This window comes from Mastigoproctus giganteus, chromosome 8 (genome assembly GCF_048544385.1).
Source record: "Mastigoproctus giganteus isolate SK-2022 chromosome 8, ASM4854438v1, whole genome shotgun sequence".
NCBI lineage: Eukaryota > Metazoa > Arthropoda > Arachnida > Uropygi > Thelyphonidae > Mastigoproctus > Mastigoproctus giganteus.
In genome coordinates, this window is record NC_143582.1 from 158,865,964 (window position 1) to 158,885,261 (window position 19,298).

The 19,298-nt window shown below is 38.5% G+C and overlaps 1 protein-coding gene across 6 annotated transcripts in view; it reads right to left on the reverse strand.

Moving 5' to 3' along the window:
• Positions 1-19,298, reverse strand: part of Ask1 (apoptotic signal-regulating kinase 1) — an 843,483-nt gene that overhangs the window by 197,161 nt on the left and 627,024 nt on the right. For all 6 annotated transcript variants that reach the window (XM_090379009.1, XM_090379010.1, XM_090379014.1 and 3 more), the window contains one exon: positions 15,566-15,644. In XM_090379009.1, coding sequence (XP_090235135.1) covers positions 15,566-15,644 — 79 coding nt within the window. The remainder of the gene's footprint in view (positions 1-15,565; positions 15,645-19,298) is intronic.

A 19,298-nucleotide genomic window follows, 5' to 3' on the forward strand; every position in this document is an offset into this window, starting at 1 on the left:
TCTTCCAGTCAGGTAATAGCAGACAGAAAATAGAGTATATTAATACTTCTTGTGCATTTTGTTTGTAATTGATGAATTTGATTGAGATGTTAGATTTCTGTCTGATGTTATCCTCAAGCATTCAATTTCTGATCTATATGAAATGACTTTTCAATCTAACTAATGTGAAGTTACTGAGGTTTTTAATAGCTTGCTGCAGCTGTCTTTTAATTGTTCTCAAGTTGTTAGTTAGTTAGTTATTTGGTTTTTAGGAGCATTAGCAACTAAGGCCATATTGCTCCGGGATATGCGGTGGTCAATCCCTGACCTTTCCGCATCCTCCGTATTTGGTGGTGACGGGCTCGAACCCCGGTCTAATCAAGAAGCGTGTGCTACGCACTGCTGCTCCTTCCCACCTGGCTACGGAGGCGCCTGTTCTCAAGTTGTATGCCTGATGAAAGATACAGAAATAATCAACATAAAGAGCATTGAAAATTACTGACAGATACTGGTCTGTAACATATGAGGGTGGTTCAATAAATAATCAGCCTCACCTACTTCCATATATCGCAGAGTCATGATATTTTGTGTGTAGAATCATACATATCTCTGTACTAAAGGTGTAAAATTGCAGCCCTGTGTCTTAATTCGTTTTTCTCTTACAGAGCTGAACATGTGACGAAGTAGTATCATGGATAGAGCTGAAGACCGAGCTGTAATCTGGTATCTGTTCTTGAAGGGAATATCTCCTAAAGAAATCCATGAGAAGATGACTGCTGTAAATAAGGATGAAGCCCCATCCTACAGAATTGTGAAGCACTGGCATAGACAGTTTAGGTTAGTTAGTTAGTTATTTGGTTTTTAGGAGCATTAGCAACTAAGGCCATATTGCTCCGGGGATATGCGGTGGTCATTCTTTGACCTTTCCACATCCTCCGTATTTGGTGGTCACGGGCTCGAACCCCGGTCTAATCAAGAAGCGTGTGCTACGCACTGCTGCTCCTGCCCACCTGGCTACGGAGGCACCTGACAGTTTAGGTGTGGTTGGACATCGACAGAATCTGAGCCCATTCCTGGTCGTCCCCATTCAGCTATTGATGACAGCACAATCAGAAAAGTGGAGATGTTAATCATGGAAGATTGCCAGATATCTGTGTGTGAATTGTCCCAGGAGGTGAAGATTAGTGTGGGCTCTGTTGAAACAGTCCTTCATGACCAACTCCATTTACGGAAATTGGGTGCAAGATGGATTCCCCGATTACTGACTGGTTTCCAGAAGGCTGATCAACAACAGAAATCACAAGAGATGTTAGCCCTGTGCCAAAAAAAAATGAGGAAGACTTTTTCAACCCTGAAAATAAAAAGCAGTCCATGGAATGGCAACATCATGGTTCCCCCCCCCCCCCCCCCAAAGGCAAGGGTCCAAGCATCAGCAGGAAAGGTCTGTCTAACAGTGTTTTGGGATGAGAAAGGCGTAATAATGACTGATTACCTGCCGAAAGGTAGAACAACAACAACAATTACAGGTGCCTATTATGCTAACTTACTCACAAAATTATGGAAGAAAATCAAAACATGTAGGCGTGACATGCTGTCCAAAGGTGTGAGAATGCTTCAAGACCCCAGTTTACGCTTCTGAAATTGCAACAACACAAGTGGCCACTTCTGGATATGAAATACTGCCTCATCCAGCCTACTCACCAGATCTTGCACCATCAGACTTGTTCTTGTTTCCTTCCCTCAAATCCTTTCTTCGGGGGACCCACTTTCCTGACGACGAGACATTCATATCTGCAACAGAGTCATGGTACAAAGACCGAACTCACCACTTCACAAAAATGGTATCTGCAGTCAGCCTCATACATCAATGAGAAAAATGTGTAAATCTGCATGGCGGCTATGTAGAGAAGGACTAAAACCTGTGCCAAGAATCAACAGGCTAGCACCTCTGCAGCTAGGTCAGGGCCATTCTTTATTGAACCACCCTCGTAGATTATTCTAACACCAACGAATGAGGTTTATTTCCATCTAAGTGCCAGTATGAATACCGAAATTTTTAGGGTCTGGAAATCATCACCTCCAGGTGTTGTCAATGAAGTTCTTCTCTATCAGCCATGTATTATGTTTGGTGTGGATTTCAGCAAATTTTGTAAGTGGACCAGTTTTATTTGAGGTGATTCAAGCCCATGATCCATACTATGACTGCAAGACCCAAGAATTATTGCAGTTTTCTCCATTATTACAAGACTCCAGCTTCACAGGGCAGAGAGGACATTTGGAAATATCTCTGCTTCATGAAATGTATTGCTTGGTTGGTTGATGTTTGCAGATCTATATGGAATGGGACATGACATGACATTGTCAAGGGGTATGTATTTGTATGTGCTTGATATAAAACATGTAAGGATATTAGGTGCCACTCAGCATTGTCTATGGGGCTTTATGAGAGCTTTAAGAACAGGTTGTATGCCCTCAAAGGATTTAAAAAAAACAGGGGGGCATATCAAGTTCACAGGTGACAACAAAAACCAAGAACTTTCAACTGACCATCACGCAACAGAGCACAATCCCAAGGCAGAATATGCTGGTCCCAGAGGAAGCTAGTTGTTGTCGGTGAATCTACTTGTCAGGAAAATGGGAAATATATTGTGCAAAAAGGATAGGTGGAATAGGACCAGGCTATGTCAGTCAGGGACAAAAGTTCCAAATAGAAAGAGTGCAAGAATATTGCTGGCTTGTAAAATTAGAACAATAGTAAATAAATTCAATGAATCTGAAATGCTGGTGAAGACATCATATGCAGACATTGTTGGGATATCAGAGTTGGTGTCACTCAGATATAAGAGATGCAGAATTTAAATATAGGGAGTAGAATGTGTACAAAAAGGACAGTCAGGATAGGAGGAGGGGGTTATTCCTTTAGTTAAGAAGCATATAAAATCTAAGGCTATTCGCATGCAGTTGACATGGGTGGCCAATGTAATGTTCAGTCAGTTTGGCGTGACAAAGAAAAACTGGGGAAAAAAATTGGAGTAGGTTGTTGTTGTCGTTTGGTTTTTAGGAGCATTAGCAACTTAGGCCATATTGCTCCGGGATATGCGGTGGTCATTCCCTGACCGTTCCGCATCCTCCATATTTGGTGGTGACGGGCTTGAACCCCGGTTTAATCTAGAAGCGTGTGCTACGCACTGCTGCTTCTTCCCACCTGGCTACGGAGGCACCTATTGGAGTAGGAGTGTGGTCTAGGTCGAATGAGTTCAATGAGCAACTGTAGGTCAGTAAATCTTATAATGGAAGATTTTACACTCCAGATATTGACTGAAATTTGTAGATTAGTCACTCGCACCTAAGTAAAACTTTTGTGGATTCATTGGATGACTGGTCTCTACAGCAGCATGTTAGAGAGGAAATAATACTATTACAGCGACCTGTGGGGTGCCGGATTAGTGTTTGTCGGATCACCGGTGGTTATTTTAGCACGTTTGTTATTTGTTTTTTTTTTTAGGAACGTTAGCAACTAAGGCCATATTGTTCCAGGGATATGTGATGGTCATTCCCTGGCCTTTCTGCATCCTCCGTATTTGGTGGTCACGGGCTCTAACCCCGGTCTAATCAAGAAGCGTGTGCTACGCACTGCTGCTCCTGCCCACCTGGCTACGGAGGCGACATTTTAGCACATACATTTTACCAAACAGCTAACCACCTCCTTCTACTTTTAACACATTGACTGCCAAGCTAGTTTAAGAAAAAAATTTCCCAAGGGCCAAAAAATATTTAGGAAATAATTTGATTAGTAATTCTAAAATAAATATTGTAATGTCAGTGTTGTCGTTTTTTTCGCTTAATATATATACATATAAAAAAAAAAAAAAAAAAAAAAGTATTTTTTATGTCGCATATATGTGGCCAACCAGAAGCCGTGTCAGCTACATACGCGTGATGCCATACATATGAAGGTCGCTTGTGATAGTTTACTGCGAACGCTGCAATAAAACTAATTACGATAAAATAGACTCTCAAACATCACAATAAGTTTGTCAGTATTGTTAGAGATTTTGTGGAAACAAGTTCGTTAGCACGCTGTATTATCCATCATACTGTGTTGTGTTTTTCCGCAAGTTTGTATAAGTGTAAAAAAAAAAATATATATATATATATATATATATATAAAAAGGAATGGCTAAAAGAAAATTACTAAGAAAAGAGGAACTGAGAGAAATTGCTGGAATTTACAATTAAGCAGAGTTAAACCTCACAGACACACTGCTGTCAAGATTTTTCAGAAGTTCAACTTTATCTGTTATGAACAACGTACGGTGTTTGCACTTTACACCACGAGAGGCACTTCCTTTATGCATTGGAACCATGGCTAGGACTAAATGTGAGCAGGTTATAATAATAAATGCAGAAAAACAAGTGGGAATGGCTTGCCAGTGTTTAGGAACCGGATTAACAGTGGCCACATCAGTTGACCTGTATTTTCAGTAGCATGTAAGAAGAGGAAGTAATACAATTGATCTGATTATCAGCAGTGATTATTCGTGTATTAAGAATCTGCATATAAAAGAACCACTAGGTGGCAGTGATCACAATATACTGATGTGAGATTTACTTAAAGATATAACTACCATCAAGAATAAAGGAAAGGGTTTTTGCTTTTGTTAAGCTGACTAAAGTGATCTTAGACAGTTTTTAAATTCCATTTTATTGGGTCCAACTGATAATGTTAACATCAACCAATTTTAATGGGGAGCATTCAAAGAATTAATCACAGACGTTACTAGGCTATTCATACCAACTATGAAATACTCTTCAAGAATTAGGCCTAAATGGATTTTAGTTGAACTAATGAGACTGTCAGAAGAGTAGAAAATGCATGGGATGCATATAAATTATCCAGCAACCCAGAAACCTATGGTAGATGTAAACTAGGCCATAATGAAGTCACAAAGGAGGTTAGGCAAGAGAAGGCAGATTATGAGAAATCTTTGGCCAAGGATGCAAAGAAAAACAGCAAAGGCTTCTTTCTTTATGTAAACACTAAAAGGAAGGGGATGAATCAAATTGGTCCACTTGATATCGATGGTTCAACTGTTGACGATTTAATCATGCTCAGATTGCTGACAAACTAAATGAGTATTTTTTCATCTACATTCATACACAAGGAATTCTTTACAGAAGTGGAAGCCAGAAATTGTGTTGGGCCCATTGTTGTACTCTATATTTATCCATGATACTGATGAAAGCATACCAAGCTTAATGTCAAAGTTTGCAGATGATATAGGGGTTGGCAGGGTGGCTGATGATGGTAATAACAGTATTCTACTGCAAGAGGATCTAAAAAAGTTAGGCATATGGGCTAAAAAAATAGCAACTGAAGTTTAACATTGAGCAGTAACGTACAAACTGTGTGGCATTACACTCAGGAATGTGGAAAATGAAAAAGACCTTGGGGTAATTGTGCAGTCAGATATGAAGTTCTCTGAGCAGCACAGACATGCTGCCAGTGCAGCTCATGGGATTTTGTCAATCATATATAGGAATTGCCACATCTTGCGTACTGAATACAGGTCTGGAGGCTATATTTCACAAAGCATCTAAAGCTGCTCGAACAAGTACAGAAAAGGGCAACAAGACTGGGAAAGGGGAACAATGGGATGCTCTTACCAAGAAAGGCTTCAGTTCTGCTAACTTCAGGGTTAGCAGAACTGAAGAGATCCTGAAGTGTTTAAGGCTTTGAATGGATTTAGCAGGCACGATGCTGGATTCTTCCTCTTACTCAGACTGTACATGAGGGGGCATAAATTCAAATTGAAGAAGGGCAATTGCAGAACACGTGCAGAAGTTTGCCTTTAGCTATTAATTGGTTGATTTCTGGAACAAACTCCCATCCGTTGTTGTGGAAGCTGACAGCTTAAATAAGTTCAAGGAAAAAGTAGACAAATTGTTTGAAATGTAAAGTTTTGTTTCTTTTTTTTTTTTGGCTGATGCTGTATAAGCATGCTTTCTTGCATGATTACTAATGCTAATACTAACTGTTTTCTGCATAGGTCATTCAGCAACCCAGATGCTTCATAACATTTTATAATAACCATATCCCTTCTTGCAACTTGAGAAAAATTTTGCCAATTCAATCTCTGGATCTCAATCCTTGTAACTATGGTTATGGGGATAACTAAAGAATAGGTGTATAAAGGCATATGAAAGACATACAATCTCTAAGTGATTTGAAAGATGGCATCAAACATATTGCTAGCATTCCCCTCTGATATGCTTTGGGCAATGGTTGACCATGCTTCCAGTGTACACAAATGGTCACCATACTGGCCATATTCTTAATATTCATATCTATTATTTCATCCACAATACCACAATGCCAACTGACCCTGCTGGTGATTCCACAGCCAGCCAAAGGAGACTTTAATTATAACCATTCTGTATAAATTAGAGCCAACAAAAATCTATTTATAAAGTGAGAAGGATGGGTTAATATTAACAAATTAACACTTAATTTTTAACATTATCACTGAAAACAAAAATAATAATTTTGAGTGTTAATGTCAAAATTAATGTTCAAATTATTTCAACTAATGTTCACAATGTTAGATGAAAAAAGTAGACAAAACAGGATAGATATAGAATCAAGATCTCCCTTGAGAACTCTAACAGATCATCAGGTAGAGAAAATAAACACAGAAATATAAACTCATGTGGGACAAGAGACAATCACTGGTAACAGTAATTGGAATAACAGGAACTACCTAACCCATAAGATGGGGGTTCTAGTAATTCAGTTAAGAACTGCAAATAGAATGTTGATCCTTGCATAATAGGAGGAAAACAGATTTATTGGAAAGAACAGGTTTTTTAAAGTCCACACTGCACCAGAAATTAAATTTCATTGCTAAAATATACATTTTATATTAAAACACAGGCAGAAGATTGTTTACCAGTACAGTATGCTCATAAATATTATCTTACCTAACATTTTCTGTCTGTAGCGTTATATATATTTGACATTCTATAAGACATCAATTGAATTTGATTACTTCAAGAAAAATACTTTGCAGGCTTTGCTCTCTTCAAAAATAACCCCAGGGTGCTCACATCTGGTGAGTATGGACTTGGCACACCCAGGGTCCTGAGCTGGATATCATCATTCTTCTCTTTCACGGTGGTTCCATTCTAATTTTGACTCTCTCTCTCGAGGGTAACTCGGGAATTTTTTTTTTGGCTAGTGCAGCATAAGCCTCAGGCTTATGCTGCACTAATAATAATAATGAGTCAAAGTTTTGTTTTTAACAACGGCCCCACTATCTAGACTTGGTTGTCACTAGCATTTCCAAAGATTCACCAGAAAGCGATCTGGACTCAGTTTCTCTTTTTCTAACCCGGCAGAATATTCTCTCACACTCACTACTGTTACAAAAATTTCCAAAAATGCCAAGCATAACTAGGGATAATTTGATATATTTTAAGCTTTCTTGTGTACCTGTTTAGTCCCTCAACCAAGAACCTCTATACATTAATTCTTTCTTCTTTCATAACAGCCCTGTGTTAGGTTCTTACATGATAGAAAACGTATTGCTTCATTTATTTTGTTATCTTTAATGATACTAAGGAGTACTGCAAACTTTTCCACAAGAAATTTCAAATTTGAAAAATTATATACATGCCAGTTAATGAAATTGTGCACCATGTAGTAGTCATATGCAGCCATAAATTTCTTCTTCACAGGGCAAAAGAATAGATCTTCTCCTCTTGTTTGAGACACTCCGGATCTTAACAATAGAAATGCCTATGACTAAGTAGGAATCATTCTTCGGGTAATCATTGATTACCATCGGCTATGGTAATCAATTTCCAAATTGGATAATTGGAAATTGATTTGAAATTGGAAACCTAAAAATATTTCCAAATCGGAAATTAACATAAAGAATCCAACAAAGGTTTGAGTGCTTTAATATCCTCAAATAACACAGTTTACCTACACACCATGCTGCTCAGGAATGGTAGTTTTTGAACACTAACTTCAAGGAGGAGGACGATCAAGGACAGAGATCTAAGACTCAACAATGCAGTCTGTACTCCTAGTCACAAGCAAACCAATTAAGATCAGCATCCATTGTCTGGGCATGTGAGAGAATCTGAAAGGGCTGAAACCTATTAGACAAAGAAGAGACAGTTGAAGTGCAAGCAAAAAGTCGTGCTTACTCTGTAAGAAGGCCGAAGGCCTCTCCAAGAGCACAAGTCCCAGAATGATGGTACAGAAATCTTGCCATTCATTTTAACCATCTTGGTAAGGCAGTTCACCCCAACGAGTGGGTGGAGTCTTTGAATTTGTAGCAAACTGACCTCTGCAGCTGCCCTTAAATGTGGAAGAAGCTTACAACCCTACATTTATATAAAATGTGTAGAGAATACTAGTTTCTGGTAGCTGTGACATCTGAAATATACACGAAATACTGTTTGGCAATCCAATCCACTGAAGTCATGCTGCCCAGGTGAGCAGCTTATTCAAGTGATTACTGAAGCACAATTTAGGATCAAACACAATACCAAGATCCATATGTCTGGCAATTCCAATGATGGGGACAGGAACATTACATCATGTTGACTGAATACAGAAAGCATTTTCTTTAAGGAGAATATAAATTCATGGAGCACTCTGTGAGGAGCTTCATATCATGACTGGACTTCATATCATGACTGGACTGAACAAGTGTGGAAGTAAGTGCTGTGAACAAGAGCCCGGATAAAATGCTATCTCTCCCAGAGATACATTGCCCATGGACAGTAAGCTGGATTATTTTATTTTGAAGGAGTGATGTGAGGAGCTGCAGAATGTGTCGCTTAATCTGATAACAGTATGGAAGTAACTGTAGCATTGCAGGTGCATTTATTGAGTTGAAAGCTGCTTTGAAATCAAAATAGTTGACTGCAAGCTCACTAGATTCAAACATTGAGAGGATAGAGCTGATGGTGGCTAGCAGATTAGCTACAGTGGATCTATAAGGAAGGGAGTATGAATTTGAGGAGGTTGATGTAAAGGCTGTTTAGTTAGAAGGGGGAGGAGTGCCTTCTTAAGCATTCTTGGAAAACTTGATAAATTGGAAGTTGTCATTACTCTCATTAAGAAATTGGTAATTTCTTAATGAGTGTAGAGATTGAATTTTGGGTATTGGCATTGCAAGGTAGATGTTCGACTGCTGGGGAAAGAAATGTCTTGAAAGAACAGCATTAAAAATAATTAAAAGGAGATCCAAAATATATGGGTTAAGAAATTTGATATTAAACTGGGGGAATTCCATTTGCACCTGCAGTAGCAGAAGCTGGTATATACATGTAATTTTTCAGCACAGCTGGAATGCCTCAAGTTATGTCACTGTTAAGTAACATAAAGAGTTGATCTTAGAATTGATTCTTAGGGTTGTTGTTGTTGTTGGATTTTTTTTTTTTTTTTGTGCAAGAGCTACTTTGGCCATATTGCACCTGTTCCTGTGGAGAGAACTGTATGGATTAATAAAAAGAGTTTATATGAGCATAAATATATTAATCTGTTTTAGATAGTGGAAAAACTCAGATAAATTGGAGTTGTCCCCAATAATATGTCTAATTTGAAGAGGCTCGTTTAAATTGATTGATTCGTGAGGTAGTCTCTCTCTCTCTCTCTCTCTCTCTCTCTCTCTCTCTCTCTCTCTCTCTCTCTCTCTCTCTCTCTCTCCTTGCATGTGAATCGTGGCCAGAGCATATCTCTGACTCTAAGGACTTGGAGAATTCCCTATCTCCTGGTGGTGCCAAATACTTTTTTAATATTAAAAGTTGCCTTTGCCACATATATATATATATATATATTTTTTAGAGCACTGAGTGTGTGCTATAACTTTAATATGGATATCCATTGTAGATCTGTTACAACGGAAACCAAACTGATGGCATATTAGAGCACTTGGTCTTTCAGAGTTCTTTTGTGAACTATCTTCTATAGGACTTTTCTTAAACAACTGGTCAGAGATATATAGAATTATAACTGCTGGGGGAAGAAACATCTTTCTCCAGTTTTGCTAGACCTACCTTTACTGACTTACTAATGCCTTATATCAAGGTACTTGTAAAATTTCAATACTGTGGATATGGAACTGAAGTCAAGGTGGTGAACCATCATGAAATAAACTATTTCAGGAATTTTGAATAGTTTTGTTGAGTTCAGTAATAGTGAATGGTAGGTTAAAGGAATATGATCTGTACCAAGGTTAATTTAATACTGTTCCACATACTTCTTTGCAACTAGACGACATTCATAAGAAGCAGATGATGAGGTGGCAGTAAATATTTCAGCTAATGCCTCTGCAATGTCGATTGCAGAAGAAATATCCTTTCCTTACCCAAGACAGAGCAGAGGAAAACATTTGCTGACACATAGAGGGTGCTGACTCTCTTTAAAAATTACAGCTGGGAATTACAGGCTCCGAAAAAGCGATAAGTGTTTGCCATTTTATTTACCTAATTGTTATTTTATATTGAACTTTATAAGTAGCCATACAGTTCGAGATACGCTGGTTATTTTTATTTTTAATTTAGATGAGAATTTTTGTAGATTACTAATTAATATACGTAAAACCGTTGTTTCGTTCAAATCTTGTAGCCATTGTTTTTGTATACAGTGGTAAGGAATTCAAATTTTTAATTGTTGTAACTAGGTAGCTCTAATGCAAAATTATATAGTGTAATTCGCATCCCTGCATTTAGTATTCTATTAGATAGTGTAGTATTGACAATTAATTAATTAAATTTATTGATCTTATTAATTTAAAATATCATGCCCTAGACTAGAGCAGAAAAGCAAAGTGGCAGTAGTGCTGGGACTCAGGGGGAGAACTGAGGGGGCGATTCTCCAACGCATCACAGCCTAAAAAAATGTGCAACTTGTGGTGAAATGTTTGCCGAACTCTCTGGAACGGAACATGATCTAGCCAAGGAGGATGTCTTTGTGTTCCAGGTGCAGAGAGTGTCTAGAAATTAGGCGTCAGCTCAGCGTGCTGATGGGCATCTATTAGAGCTCGAGGTGTAGGGTAGATGCCCTCGAAAATTAATATGAGGGGCCCGTCAAGCTCTCAGCTGCCCAACTCAATGCCAGAGCTCACTCCTGGGCATCAGGCAACACAGCGGCAACCTCCAAGGCAGAATGCGCTGGTCCCACAGGAATTAGTTATCATCTGTGACTCTATTATCAGAGAGACGAGGAATATATTGTGTAAAATGGATAGATGGAATAGGACAAGGGTATGTCTACCAGGGGCAAAAGTTGGCGATGTAAAGCATATATCATCTTTTAAGGGCACAAAAGACGATATTGTTGTACACGTTGGCACCAATTACATTAACGTAGGAGATCTGCAGATTTACTTAACAAGTATAGGTCAATGTTGAAAAAAAGTCATTAAATGGGTTAAATTTAAAAGTGTCTGCAATTCTGCCCAGACACAATAGGAGGGAGTACATGATGAGAGCCTTGTCAATCAATCAATCCAGCCCTGGAGGAAATGTGCAAGGCTCAAGGGGTAGAATTTTTTTCAGCCTGGTCTGTGCTTGTTAACAGGAGAGACTGCTTCTACAGGGATGGGATACACTTAAATAGAAAGGGTGAAAGAATATTTGCTGATGCTATCGAGGCAGTGTTAGGTGGGTCGGAAAACTGTTAGCTTGGGGGAGGATTCACAGACTAAAAGGTTAAAAGTAACTGCAGGCAGAGGTGAAGGTGATTCTTGTTCTACTTCTATTAGAATAAGCAACGGCATGGAGCGAGGGGGTGTTGGGGGTTTCAGGGACTGATGGCAGTCATTGTGAAACAGGTGGGTATATGGAATGTGTTAGGGTACCTAATAATAAAAATAGGTAAGTACATGTATACCAATGCTAGAAGTATAGTAAATAAATCTGAGGAATTTGAATGTTGTTGGTCAAGACATCAAACATATTGTTGGGATAGCAGAGACGTGGTGTCACACAGATATAAGGAATGCAGGACTGGAATTTGCAGAGTACAATGTGTACAGAAAGGATAGACAGGATAGGAAGGGATAAGGTGTTATGCTGTTAATTAAGAAAAACATAAAATCAAAAGAAGTGCATCCAGCTGATATAGATGAACAGTGCACTGTTGAGTCAGTTTGGCGTGACATAAGCACTGCGAAACAAAAATAAGAGTGTGTTATAGGCCTAATAACTCGAATGAGTACAACGAACAATTGTACAGAGAAATAGAGTGGGCGAGTAAATCAGAATGTCTTATAATGGGGGATTTTAACTTCCCAGACATAGACTGGAACTTGTGGGTTGGTCACTCGCAACACTAGTAAGACTTTTGTGGATTTATTGGATGATTGTTTTCTGCAGCAGCATGTTCGAGAGGCAACCAGAGAAAGTAATACTCTTGATCTGGTTATCAGCAGTGATCATTTGTGTATTAAGAATTTGCAGATAAAGGAACCATTAGGTGGCAGTGATTACAGTGTACTGACGTGGGATTTACTTAAAGATATAATTACCACGAGGGCTAAAGGAAGGATTTTTTGCTTCCGTAAATGTGACTATAGTGGTCTCAGACAGTTTTTAAATTATGAACAGTGGGAGCAACTGATGATGTTACCAACAGCAAATTCTAAGTGGGAAGCATTCAAGGAATTAATAGTGGAAGCTCCTTAACGTTTCATACCTATACAGGAAAATATTGTTCAAGGTTTAGGCAAATGGTTGTCAAATGAACTAATGAGACACGTGGCAGAGAAGAAAAATGCATGGGATGCATATAAATTATCAGGCGACACAGAAGCCTATGATATATATAAGCTAGTCTGTAATCAAGTCATAAAGGAGGTTAGGCAGGCGAAGGCAGATTACGAGACATCTTTGGCAAAGGATGCTAAGAAAAACAGCAAGGATTTCTTTACTTATATAAACTCTAAAAGGAAGGGGATGAATCTGATTGGTCCACTTGATATCAATGGTTCAACTGTTGATGATCCTGCTCAGATAGCAAACAAACTGAATGAGTATTTTGCATCTACATTCACACATGAAGAGTTGAGGTCTGAAAATGCCACAAGGTTATCAAATTGTAACAGGGTGCTTAATGATTTTGTAATAACTGAGAACAAAGTGGGGGAGAAATTGTTGAAGTTAAACATAAGAAAGGCACCTAGGGTGAATGGGATCTATCCAGTTATATTAAAGGAGGCAGCAAAGCAACTAAGAAAACCCTTAGCCATAATTATGAGAGCATCCGTGGAATCAGGGGAGATCCCAACAGACTGGAGATGTCCAAATGTGTCCCCAATTCATAAAGGGGGAATCGAAGGGTAACATGAGTAATTACAGACCAGTTAGTTTTTAACTTCTGTTCCGGGTAAAATAATGGAGTCACTGGTTAAAGATGCATTGCAGGATCATCTAGACAAGACTGCAGCAATAATTCAGACACAGCATGGGTTTGTAAAGGAAAGTCTTGTCTGACAAATTTGATTGGTTATTATGATGTGGTTACAAAGGAACTGGATGCAAAAAATAATTTTGATATCATATACTTGGATTTCAGGAAAGCTTTTGACACTGTTGCACATGGAAGACTACTGTACAAATTGGAGCAGAATGGTATTAAGGGTAAGTTGTTACAATCGATAAAAGGATGGTTGAGTGGGAGAAGACAGAGGGTGGTAATCAATGGGTGCTGCTCTTTGTGGACTGATGTTATTAGTGGAGTCCCACAGGGTTCGGTGTTGGGTCCACTCTTGTTTTGTACATTTATCAATGATATTGATGAAGGTATATCAAGCTTAGTATCAAAGTTTGCAGATGATACAAAGGTTGGCAGGGTTGTTAATGACAGTAATGGCAGTGTGCTACTGCAACAGGATCTAGAAAATTTGGGCAGAAGTGGCAACTGAAGTTTAACATTGAAAAATGCAAAGTACTGCATGTGGGTAGAAGTAACCGCAGAGAAACGTACCAACTGTGTGGTACTACACTTAAGGAGGTAGAAAATGAAAAATACCTGTGAGTAATTGTGCAGTCAGATATGAAGTTTTCTAAGAAATGCAGGCAGGCTGCCAGGGCAGGTCATGGGGTGTTGTCAATAATATACAGGAATTTTTTTAGCAGGGAAAGGGAGGTGACTGTCCCTCTGTATAAGGCACTGGTCAGGCTGTGCCTTGAGCACTGCGTGCAGGTCTGGAGGCCTCGTTTTAGGAAGGATGTAGATTTGCTTGAGCGTGTACAGAGAAGGGCAACAAGATTGGTAATGGGAATGAAGGGATCCTCTTATCAGGAGAGGCTTAAGTTCTGCAAATTGCAGCAGCTGGAGACTAAGCACCTGCAAGGTGATATGATTGAGGTGTAAAAGGCCTTGAATGGGTTGAGCATGCTGAATTTTGACGGGATTCTTCCAATTGTTCAGATTTCGAACTTAAGGGGGCATAATTTGAAATTGAGGAAGGACAGCTGTAGAAAAGATGTGCGGAAATTTGCCTCTAGTTAGAGGGTGATTAATTGCTGGAACAAACTTCCATCTGTCGTTGTGGAAGTTGATAGGTTAAATAAATTTATGGAGGAACTGGACAAATATTTAAAGGGGATTGTTTTGTAATTTTTTTTTTTTTTTTTTTGGCTGATGTGCATAAGCTCATATGCTTGCTTTCTTGCATCACATGCCACTACTACTACATTCCACTGAAAATGCAGATCTTTCTATAGATTATTCTGGGGTCAATGTTTCTGCATATGGGTAGAAGTGAATCTAATCCAAACATCCTGTTACTTTGATATGAAATTGTCACCCTTCAGCATTGAGTCATTTTGAGTCATTCGCGGTTAAGATTCTTCATTGTAGCATTTCACCAAAGAAAGTTCCATGCTTTATTTGTTCCTTTTTGCAAGAAAGCAATCTCTTGTCCACCAATCATTATAATTGTTGTCTGTTAGTGTATGACATTATTTATTGTTGGCAGCTAAATGATTTTGTAATAACTGAAAAATAAGTGAAAGACAAACTGATGAAGTCAAAAGTAAGCCAGGCATCTTGGCTAATGGAAGCTATCCAATTATATTAAAAGAAACAGCAAAGGAGGTAAAAAAAAACCTTCAGCCATAATTATGAAAGTGCCCTTGGATTCAGGGGAGAGACATGATTTTCAACCCCCCCCCAGTATTGCTAGAACAATACATATCAGAGTTGGAAGTTTAGACCATAATACATCTGTCACAGTCCTATTTCACAAAGATATACTGTAATGTATAAGTTTAATATATGGCACACAATTATTTACTGCTCTCTTTATCAAACATTTTCTTCTCTGATGAAATCAAAATACCTGCTAGTTGCTTATAGAATCTGATGACACTGAAAAATAATTATTTCCTAGAATAAACTATTATGAAGAGTTTTGGAAATTTGCTTAACTTATTGACTCCACGATGAAGACAATCCCTTATCCAAAAAATAAAATACTGTATATTTTTGCAATTTTTTTTTTCCAGTAAATCAGTGATAAAGTAAATACTTAATATGCAATTAGAAAAAAAAAATACTCACTTATTGCTTGTTGTACTGGTGCTCTGTTTTGTTCAAGTATATTCTCTCTTAGTCCTTGAAGAAGTGTGTGTAAGTGATTCTGCAAATTAAATTACAAGACAGGATCATCAGAACAAGTAAATTTGCAAAAAAAAAAAAAAAAACCACCTTCCTAATAACAAAGTTATCATGATTAAAAGAAATGTAATTGTAAAATAAATTCCATTTTTTTTGATAAACTTGTTGATAACCAACAAGTTTATCAAAGTGCCTAAAGAAAGGACATATTAAAAGTAACCATAAGCTTTCAGTACTCTAACAGTCATAATTGCTCAGCTGTAGTAATCATAGCCTGCCATGACCATAGTACTAATTCTTGAAATTAATCGGCATATTCCAATAAAATAGCATTCAGAGAAATAATGCGATAATTTCTTTTGACTTGATGCATAGTTTACTGGTATCCAGAATTTACAGAAATCAAGTCAGTCTCTCTCAATAAGAATACCCTTTTGTGCCTCTCACTAACCTTGTTACTTTTCTCTGTACCCATTCCAACAGATCTATATTTTCCCTAAAATGAGGCTTTAAAACCTGTAATGCAATATGCAGCTTTCACCAAATGACCATAAGGATGCATTTAAATGTTCTAATGTAACAATATGTTTCAACAGATTTTTCATCAACCTTACAGCTAGAAATACAATGTCTTAAGTACTGTCATCATCAACATCATGGGTTTAACTGTTGTAGAATGTTAATCTTGCAAAGTTTTTTTTCTGCACATATTGCAGGATGGATTGAGAAGTGCAGCTGCATGGTGGGTTGTGTCTTGTTATGCTCCTAGTATTTAAGTCTGAATTATTGGATAAACATGGAATTTTGGATCGCGATGGTTTCATCTGAAAGAATTTTAGATTTGTATCTCACAGGTGACTTTTTGTAACTTTTGAGACAGTTTTTGCAGAAATATTGGTGTTTGAGATTTCTTGCATGTGCTTGTATATGTATCCCTATGGCATCCGAGCTTAAGTTATCATAGTGATGGTACAGGATTTTATTATGGCCTTAATTACATTAATTCCATGAGCTATCTGTTGAAATAATTATGTCAAACAATCCATGATTATTTTTGTATGTGTTTCATATATTTTCATATTTACTACCTAGTAATATTTGTGTTTTCCTTCTTTGAACACGTTGTGAGCACTCGCTACGTTCAGTAAACAAACTACAACACCACCTTGGCTGGCAATCGCTTCATGTTTATGAGGACTGATTTCTTTTGATATACTGCATATAAATATTAAAGTTCCTTTTTTTTCACCACATGTATGTTCATTTATCTTTTATCAGAGGCACGTTATTTTTTAAGATTTATATATTTTTCAGCAGAATTTCATGTTCCCAATCGCATCACGTGACCATTGTAACTTTGTACAGCATTGTATATATAGAGATTTCTATGCGATTTTCATTCCCCTGTTTTGAGGGAACAAAACATAAAAAACATATCGGATATACCATCGAATAGAGGGGACCTTTCTCTATTCCATACATATAATTTTATTATTTTTGCCTTGTATTCATGTTAGTAATTATGTCTTGGCTAATGGGCACGTGGCCTGCCGATGTCTGCATATAGGAAGAATCCAACCCCCCATTTCTCGCCAAATTCTTAACGTGGAAAAAATCTAAGCTATCCTTGGATAGAGGACCCTCTATTTCTATCATACATAAATTTTGGCCTCTGTTATTTGTTCTCTTGTAAGTAATGTCCAAAATCACCCCAATTCCTATATGCCTAACATGAATCCTGCTATATGCTTATAACATATATTATTCCATTATTTTGAATTGTGCCTTTAGTCCAAGAACTTTTGGACCTGACCAGAACTACACCTATACACTAAAAACAAACAGTAACTGTTATTATGCTGGCACACAAGAAACCCGAACATTCCAGAACCAAGGTGCTTCCTCTACCACAACTCACATGGACTCTCCAACCATACAGTGGTCCTGGAGAAGTTGCACACAAGGACAGCTCAGTGCATAGGATCCTTTAACCTCCTTCCCACCTACTCAGATCTGCAACTGAGAGGTTAGTAATAACACACATCAGGACTCCCAACCAGCTGATGCAGACAAAGATCACATCTTTACACACTGGACTGCCCCTCTTAGACACACTGAAGGGAGGTCAGAAAGTGGCAGGGAAAATGGTGCCTGACGTTGATAACAACTGGGCAAAAAAAGAGCATGCCTCCCTGAAGGCAACATTGCAAGAAAAAGAAAGAAGACAGCACAGGTTGCTCTGGCAACCTTTGCCCAAGTTACCTAAATGCCCAAGGCAACCAAAGACCTGGCATTGGAGGAAGCTCAAAGATGAAAGAAAAACCCAGGAAAACAAGAGAGGAGGTGAAGAACAGCATAATGACAGAGTTGATGGAAGATCTAATGGAAATAAGAATTAAAAGTATAAGACGCATCAGAGAAAACGGATACTTATAGAAACAGCCTCCTCCTCTGAAGCAGAAAAGATAAAGTTGCCATGAAAGTTGAAAGATCTGAACCTGAAGGTGGGAGTCCCCAAAGGACTAAGACCCACCATGATGATTTACGACATCTCTAAAGACCTGACCAAGGACGACATCACAGATGAGACATATAACAGAAAGCTATGGAAGCTTGATATGACCCTGAAGGAGGCACAGAATGCCATAAAATTCAGATTCTAACCAAGGAAAACATCACAGATGAGACATAACAAAATGCTGTGGAAGCTTGATATGACCCTGAAGGGGGCACACAATGGCACACAATGCCACAAAATTCAGATTTCTGACCAAGTCAAGGAACAAAGGCCTGGTGAATGGGTGATTGAAGTAACTGGGGCCATAAGAAAGAGAATCATAGACCAAAACAACAGAACCTTTGTCCAATGGTCGGTGCATAAAATCAAAACTTTATGGTGGCATCTAGATTCTTTAAATGTCTTAGTTACGGCCACTCAGCAAAGACCTACCAACAGAAAGCCAACACGCGTGGGAACTATGCCACCACAGGACATGTATACACAGATTGCCAGAACAAAGCTAGCCTCTCTCAGTGCCCCTTCTGCAAGCAAAATGAACTGCAATCACTCATTTAAAGACCCCAACTGTCCAGAGTTCCTGAGAGCCAAAGAGTCAGTGAAATCCAAAACCACTTATGGATAACGATGACAACAGAAGCAACTGATACAGCGTAGTAACTATCTAAGAGTCATGCAACTAAACTGCCAAAGATCGTTCACAGTTATGAATCAGGTCACTAGGATTGTGGAAGAAAAGAAAATACAAATTCTACTCCTACAAGAACTATACATGTATAAAGGATCTGTCAGGGTTCTGACATCAACTGGCCAGGGAGGCAACACAGCGGCATCCTGCTGGCCCACAATTGCAGTCTTCGACCACAAACTAACAGGGATATGCACCCCTCAACGCTGTCACTGCCTAAATAAAGGGTCTTTTTGGAGGGCTCCATGCTGCCTCTATACACATGCAGTGTTCCCAGCAAACATAGCCGACGAACCCATTCATGCACTACCTGGACAATGTAATCAATAACCTGCGACAACATAATATCCCAAATGGGGCAGATGCAAACAATAAATCCCAACTATAGAACAGCCCCTTCACTGACTGTAAAGGAGAACTCCTTGAAGAAGCCATCTTTTTGAATGATCTGCACATTCACGACATTCCCA